General features: G+C 38.2%; 2 protein-coding genes and 1 long non-coding RNA gene across 4 annotated transcripts in view; 1 reads left to right on the plus strand and 2 right to left on the minus strand.

Annotated features, from left to right (window-relative positions):
* The window catches only part of LOC105267087 (transmembrane protein 205), a 6,661-nt gene extending 2,798 nt beyond the window's left edge, over positions 1-3,863 (plus strand). Inside the window, exons 2-3 of the mRNA XM_011305704.1 lie at positions 1,702-1,895; positions 1,966-3,863. Coding sequence (XP_011304006.1) covers positions 1,702-1,895; positions 1,966-2,417 — 646 coding nt within the window. The 3' untranslated portion in view covers positions 2,418-3,863. The remainder of the gene's footprint in view (positions 1-1,701; positions 1,896-1,965) is intronic.
* On the minus strand, positions 230-1,146 carry LOC105267086 (uncharacterized). Its single transcript, XR_892221.1, has 3 exons — positions 672-1,146; positions 446-603; positions 230-375 (listed from the first exon to the last, which is right to left on the minus strand). It is a non-coding gene; the product is annotated as an uncharacterized lncRNA (long non-coding RNA).
* wap (DDB1 and CUL4 associated factor wap) lies at positions 3,852-7,420 on the minus strand. Of its 2 annotated transcripts, XM_011305703.1 has the most exons (5): positions 6,074-7,420; positions 5,635-5,985; positions 5,020-5,572; positions 4,673-4,931; positions 3,852-4,548 (listed from the first exon to the last, which is right to left on the minus strand). In XM_011305703.1, exons 2-4 carry the CDS (start codon positions 5,885-5,887, stop codon positions 4,697-4,699), a joined length of 1,041 nt encoding a protein of 346 aa, XP_011304005.1. In that variant the 5' UTR covers positions 5,888-5,985; positions 6,074-7,420; the 3' UTR covers positions 3,852-4,548; positions 4,673-4,696. The 2 variants fall into 2 exon arrangements, with proteins under 2 accessions (XP_011304005.1, XP_011304004.1); XM_011305702.1 differs by having other exon boundaries at positions 5,635-7,420.
* Between the last annotated feature and the right edge of the window lie 222 nt (positions 7,421-7,642).

Genomic DNA, 7,642 nt, shown 5'->3' on the forward strand with positions numbered 1-7,642 from the left:
GCCCACGTTCCACCGATACGTAATTGATTGGCATCTTGGGCCTTAGGCCTCACGCACCCTTTTACGAGCCCCTGATTACCCGAATAATTTGTTGAATTACTTTTGGAATTTTTACTTATTCATTTATTTTCATTTTTTTTAGTCGTAATGACTTTAAACAAAAATTGAAATGTTCATTTATTGTTTGAAAAATTGAAAATTCGTGGAGAATTTCGTTTTAATTTCGGAATTTCAGTGAATTTATGAGGAATAATTACAAAATTCTAAGTGTTCGAGAAAATTTATTTATTTTATTATGATCTCGAGGCCTGATTGCAACATAATTCAGTCATGCATGAACCGTCAGACGTGAGATGAAATGAAAAAATTCTTGACCTGAAAAATGAGTTCTCAATCAGGTAAAAATTTCGAAAAGAACTGATGAATATTTTCAATAATTACGAACCAATATCCCCTGCATTACGATTTCCCATTCCTCAATCCCAGAGTAATCCAACAGTAATTACCCGTGTCATCAACTGAGATCCAAGAATTCACAATCTCTGCAGATTTACCATTTTGATAAAAAACCGTCATTTGACACTCGAAGGTCACACGTGTAAACTGAAAAAAAAAAAAAATTGATAATTTTTTTTTTCAACTTAAACAGCGAAGCGATGATTTATATTTACGTAAATAACAGGTGTTTAATTAATCAGCTGCATCACGTCATCGTCGACGTCACGAGATCGTCGGCATTTCTACGGATTTTGTGGATGACTCGTAATTTTCCACGAGCATGAGAAAAATTTATCGATAAATGTCAATGTCAATTGAACTGGAGATTGGCGTGAGGTGACTCTGACCGGAATGATAAGAAACCAGACAATTGTAATTGAAATGAACGAATTCCAGAAGTAAGAAGTCAATGCTCTTGGCGATGATAATTGGGTATCAAGAGTCCCTGGGGCTCGACCGAATCAATCGGTCAATGAAACGAAAGAACAGATAAATTTCGGATATTATCGTGATATAAAAAAGTGGAATTTACGGATTTATTTCACCTAATCTCCGGCCAAATGATAAGATTTCCGTTGTAATTATGTGATCACTCCAATTAATTTTTGCGTCAGGAGAAATGATAATTTTTTCGAGGGAAACGAAAAAATCAGCGGAACGTCAATTTTTCTCAGTCTCGACACCAATGAAGTGATTTTTAATTGAACGATCTAATTACCTCCGGCGATAAAAATTGTGCAAATGTATTTTTTCATAAATCAATCAACCTCCGACGACTTCCAAGTGGTCAAGAAGATTGAGAACACCCGGGGGCATTAAATAAACTCTTGACGCATGTCTCACGTTAACAAGAACAGCAAAATCAGCTCTTCCCTCTCAAATTTTCACATGACCATTCATATTTATTCACAACCTCTCGAGAATAACTCCTGAAAATGAATTTCGTCACAAGTTGCCCCGCGCAGGTGATTTTGAGCTGTCGCCAGGGTTCGTCTCGTGGTTAACGAAAATAAATTCATGTCAATTAATGAAATTCACGAGATGTATTTTTATTGAATATTTTATTGAATCCTGACGTTTAGAGGAAAATAATAATATACAGGAAAATATAAATACAGGAAAAAATAATCTCCACCTGAAATAATACTGAGAAGAAAATTAATTTTTCGATGTACTAGTTGTTATTTATTTATTTTTCTCCAGAATCCTCGTCGAGACGACTCAGCCAGCCCACGTGATCGTGATGATTGCACTATTGTCATTGATATCAGCACTCATCCCTACCTCAGATAAAATCACCAACGGCGGACCTCCAGGATCGAGAATCATGTCCTTCATGTACCTAATGTTCGTCGCCATGCATTTTGGATCGCAAATATGGATGACATTTGTTTCTGGTAACTATTGATTGATTAATCATGGAATTTTCAATGATCCCTTTATGGAAAACACGTGTTATTCCTCCAGGTCTCTCCCTGTACTTCGCCCTTCCCCGCCACAACTTCGGCGAAGTCCAGCGGGTCCTATTTCCCCGATACTTCACGATAAACGCCTGCCTGAGTCTCACAACTCTTCTGATCTTCATAAAGCACCACCCAACGCACACCTGGGACTCAGAAATTGCTATTCAAATCTTTGGCATGACGATGGCCTTCTTCGTGGAGCTCCTGATCCGCCTGTACATGACTCCACCTCTTCTCCAGCTGATGGTGCAGAAAAATCTGATCGAACGCGCTGCAGGGGTGGGCAATGAAGTCGGGACTCACCAGCCACGTGCACTAAAACACTGTCCCCATTATTTAAAAATTCATGGAGCCTTCCGCAAGATTCACGTCACCATCGCCATGGGCAACATGACCACCATGTGCTGTACTGTTCTCCATCTCCATTACATCTCGAGTAAATTATGTGTTCTTTAGAAAAAAACTTGGAAAAAAATTATTTGATGATTGAATTCAGTCCTGGAGCAGCGAAAAATTAGTTTGATGACGATTACTTGAATTAATTTGATTATTTCGGAAGATTTCACGATTCTTCGCGATTTTAATTCACTGTAGAGTGAATTTAAACAAATCAGCTTTATCAGGGTAATTTTTTCGCTCGGGGTTAAATGAATTGAAATGATTTTACTGTCTTTTGCAGAACGCCTCAGAACGTAGGAGAGATAGCGAAAATCCTTTTTGATCTGGAGAACATGGTCGGCAAATGGTTTTCAGTGGAATTTCTGTTATCTCTGCCACATTCTGAGGTACAGTCCAATTGAGATTGTGTCGAAATTAATTCAAATGATTTTCTCCTTTCACTACTGCACTGGATGTGAATTATTTCCATTATGTAAATAGAGGTCCATCGAACCTCGATGACTCTGCAGAGCAAGATAATTGATGAAGAATTGGAATTATTGGGGTTTTTGTTGAGATCTGTTGAGTTTTCGCCTTAAATTATTGAAAGAAAAACTGGAAAAATTAATGAAAGGAAATTATTACTTGGACTCCTATTGGATTCCGTTTGGAGTTTTTTTTTCTGGGACTAGTCATTTCTTTATTGCCTACCATTATCCATTTGTTGGAGAATCTCTAACACTGATTGAAAAACAATCCAAATCGATTTTAATTGATAAAAAAATTCATGAGAAAGGAAGTAATTCCAGAACTTTTACCATAAATTCATATCTAGTCCCAGAGGATAATTGATAATTAAATGAGGTATTGATTATTGATACAGGAACAGATCCTTAGCCTGTCGTCGCCTTGTCTCAGAGCTTCTTGCAGGATGATTGATAATCTTGCATCATTTTATTTCAAGTACTCTCAGTATTATCTACTGAAAACGAACGCTTATCAACGCTCGTAGACTTGTGTACTTCTGTGAAATATTGTTAATACTGATTGACAAGGCCTTGATACAGCCGTTTTAAATTATTAAGCTCTAGGAAAATTTTTTGATGGCTTGCTCTCCATCAGAGTTGATGATTCTTAGTGATTTATTCTTAGTATTAGTATCAGAAGACTGACTGAAAGTCTTCTCGCTCAGTTTCGATGGAACTTAGCGGATAGTCTCTGTTAGTCTAACCAATAGATGATTGTATTTAATAATCCATTACTAGATGACTGTATTTTATTTATAATACCCATTTGTCATTGGTTTATTGTATATAGAATCATCTGTCATTTTTTCTTCATTCGAAAATTTTTCGTTGCTGTCTTCTGGAGAACAAATTTCAATCGACGAAATCTTTTAATTGTTCATATTTTTTATTGCTTGAGTACATGGCAGTCGATGGAAAAAAAAAATCATAGTATCATTCTGATAAATTTATGAGTACGCCGAGGTAATAATAAAAAAAGAATATGACTTGATATTCATTTATTGCGTCTTCATGTTTTAAAAATTACTCTACCTACCCTTAATCTACGTTTACATTTAATCAACATATCAAATTTAATTAAAAATACTGACGTGCTCAACCAAATCACCGGTATCTCAGATACCATTTTTCAAAGGAGATTAAAATCTATAATTAATTGTCTCGTCATAAATTTAAATGGAAAGAAAGGAAATATTAACATTATTTACAATTTTTTTTGTCACTCAATTGTGGGATAATTTTGTCAGTTGAATTAATTACTCAATCAATCGAACACTCCAGGTAATGAATGATTGATAATTTAATCGTCATTTATTCTACGGAGTACGTTCGATTCTCGTTTCACATGTGAAGAATAATCGATATAAATATGAGTTTTGGTATTGAAGAAAATTCGATCACGAGATTCACTGAGAAAATTCTTCTCGTTAATTATGAAATAAGTATTTGTTGACGGGAAGTTCTTCAATAAACGTGGACGATGGAAGATGAACGATGAAAGGAGAAATAAGGGATAATGGGGCTTGTTTCACTCAAGTTCTCAAAAACACTCACCGATGACGCATTTTCACTGATCAGTTTGTATAAACGTTATACGTATAAACCTATCAGTCTATAATTTATTATAGAAATGGTTTTTACAGGACCTAGCCGCCTCGATGATGAGAATCGTCAATTGAGATCTGTAAGAAGATAAAAAGAATAAGTCAACTTAATATTTAATGTCCTTTCTCCACAATTTCTTGAAAAAAACTTTGAACGCAATGAAAAAAAAAAAAAACTATTGGAATTTTTCGCTGAAATTACCTCACAGAGTAATAACATTCATGATTAAACTCGCAGAATTTCTGCAGCTTTATTATAGCAAATGGCGATCCAATCAGGTTGAGTTGCCCCCCATTGTATTTGATTGACTTCGCCTTCAGCTGCAGTGTACGCGAGAATAGGATCTTCGATGGCCCTTGGCATCTGCTGGATGTCCCAAATAAGCGCCTGGTGATCGTCCCCAGCTGTGCAGATGTGGCAAGAGGAATGAGGTGCCCAGGCGATGCCATTAACACTCGCCCTGTCCCAAAAAAAAGTAGAACGCTTGAATAATTTCGATCTAAAAGCATTTTTCGAGGAAGGATTTTCTCCTTTTTTTGTTTACTCACCTGTGATTATTTAATCTGGCGACAGGAGTGCAGGGCACCCTGACATCCAAGATGATGACTTCACAGGCGTCCATGGCAACGGTGGCGAGATAATTTGGATCCTGTTTATTCCAGGCGAGTCTCAAAAGCGGTGTGTGCTGAGGATCTTCATAAATAATAGTGGAATGCTCCAGGTGACGAAGATCAAACATCCTGACAGAGCCATCAGCTCCAACAGATGCAAACATGTCACGTCCACCTCCAGCTCGACTGAACGCAATATCGTACACCTCCTTGTCATGGGCAATCAGCTGAGTCTTGACGTGTCCCGTCACCATGTTCACACGTCCCAGAACCTGACCAGTCTCCAATCCCCAGATAGTACAGGTTGTGTCGATGCTGGAGGTGCCTATTAAATTAGGATCCACCTCGTTCCAGTCGAAGGAAGTCAGAGGAGCACAGAAATCCGAATTTTTGTTGTTATTTAGAACGCATTCGAGACGAGTCTCTGGCTCTGCTGCTCGCCACACTCGAAGATAGTCTCCAGATGTGGCGAGAAGATCGGGAAATAGTCCTGGAATAATTGTTAGAAAAAAAAATTATATATTCTCAGGGTAGAGTCACTCCAATAGTTACCTTTACTGTCCGGAATCCACATGATCTTCGTGGTGGGATAAGGATGATCGAATGTGCTTTTGGCACTGAACTCAGACGTTTCCTCATCGAGTGAAACAATCTGCACTTTGTTGTTGTATTCCTCGACAAAACTTCCAAGGGCCAACCTAAACCTCTTATCAGGTCTCACGGACCAATTCATACTGTAAAGAGGCCATGGTGCCTCATATTTGTATATTTCCTTTCGTTTTGGAGGAACACTGTGAAGGGCCATGATTTATTTACAGTCGGCTTTCCTCAGCTCCAGAAAAATCCACAAAAATATTCACTGCAATTCTCTGTACCAAAACTATTCCACACCCTAAACCTATCCTATTTATCATTAATTACATACATTAATTAATTTATTGCACTAATCATACGACTCGGAGTGAATTACAGTCGAAATGATCAAACTAACCTCCGATTTTTAATATTTTTTCATGTTTGCGATAAATGCGATAAATTCACAGAGAAATCACCGGACGAAATCAATTCACTGAACGCAACCTCGAACGTCGGAGTTCCTAGGACCGCCATATTTGTCACTAGCCCAGCCCGCCAACTCATTGAATAACTTCCTCAGAATCTTGGACAGTCTCAACCCACACAATTCCCAGAAATGACACCTACCGAATAGATGGACGACATTGAAATAAACAAAGAGAATAAAATTTCACATAGCTTCTGCCAACATAACCATCAGTAAATGTAAGTCAACGTAAGCCAATAAATTCCCAATAATTCCCCCTTCCATCGAAATATTCCCAGAATGTCGTCCACCCCGACCCCCCATTACCTCATCCCCCACATCTAAACATCCATTTATCTCTCTTTATTTATCGTCACACTTGAATGGGAAGCGTTTACGTTATCCGACGGTGTAGACGAGGGCGCGTGTCTGTTCTGTGAAAAAAAAAAGCCAGAGACTCCCGCATGCAGGGGCTAAAAATCTAAAAACAGTGGAGATACTCTTACGCTTTAATTAGTGTAACAAGAAAAAGTCCCAAGAGAGAGTCGCAGTGTGCCTGGATACGACACCGGTAATTATTCCTTATGATCCAGTTTATTGTTCATTGGTTTGATTATTGTTGGTATTTTAGGTGCGGGAGAAGGTGATGAGCACGTTTTTTGTTTTGTTACATAAATTAGGTGAAGCTTGGGAGGGAGAAATTGATAAAAATACGAGGATTCATTGTACTAACACTGTAGTATTTACGGTGAACCGATAGGCGGCATTACACGGCGTCATTTTGTGGTCCTTTGGTGTATGTGGGTGTGTGTGTGTGTATGTGTTGCGTGCTGGGGGTTTTAGGACGTACTTTTTACTCTCCTGAAAAGTCGTAGGAAGAATTTCACGCACCCGTTGGACTGGATTTTTACAGGAATTTTTGGGTTTTAAATAGAAGGGAGGGTATTTTGGCACTTGTGCCACCCGTTATTTTCATCGGTTTTTCATCGATATTCAGGAGTTGTCAGCCGGTCTGCCGACGACGCTCTACCCCGGATATTACTCTCAGAAAACGAGTTGGGGAATTGAAAAAAAAAATAACAGGGCGTGGAAAGAGGCATTCAATATTCACTGTTAAATCATCGAGTCCCGGGGTTATAATGAATCGTGGGGCCATTGGGAAAACAGGCAAGGAGTCACAGTCGGTTGATGAGAAAAATTACCTTAAGAGGTTAAAGGGGAGCAATTCGAATCAGAAGATTCCTGAGACGAGCTCCAAACATTCCGAGATATCGAGGTTTGTCGGATAATTATTTCAATGGTTTAATTACTGTTCAGAGGAGCGGGGAAAAGTGTTTAGCGGCTTAGAGTTTTTCTTCTTCAGGAATTAAAATCGTGACCCTTCGACGATTGTTATTATTTTTCGAAGTAAAAACAAAAGCTCCGAAAGTTTTATGGCTGTGTAATAATCATTGGTGTGTTGTGAAAAATTTTCGTCGGAATTCGTTTTTATTTTTCTGTCTTTTCTGTTTTTTTTTT

Source organism: Fopius arisanus, unplaced genomic scaffold (genome assembly GCF_000806365.1).
Source record: "Fopius arisanus strain USDA-PBARC FA_bdor unplaced genomic scaffold, ASM80636v1 scaffold00044, whole genome shotgun sequence".
NCBI lineage: Eukaryota > Metazoa > Arthropoda > Insecta > Hymenoptera > Braconidae > Fopius > Fopius arisanus.

Coding starts and splice junctions, on each gene's coding strand:
- wap (XM_011305703.1), bottom strand. CDS start 5,887: ATGGCCCTTCACAGTGTTCCTCCAAAACGAAAGGAAATATACAAATAT. Junction 5,573..5,634: donor GTGGATTCCGGACAGTAAAG/GTAACTATTGGA, acceptor CAATTATTCCAG/GACTATTTCCCGATCTTCTC. Junction 4,932..5,019: donor GCCAGATTAAATAATCACAG/GTGAGTAAACAA, acceptor TTTTTGGGACAG/GGCGAGTGTTAATGGCATCG.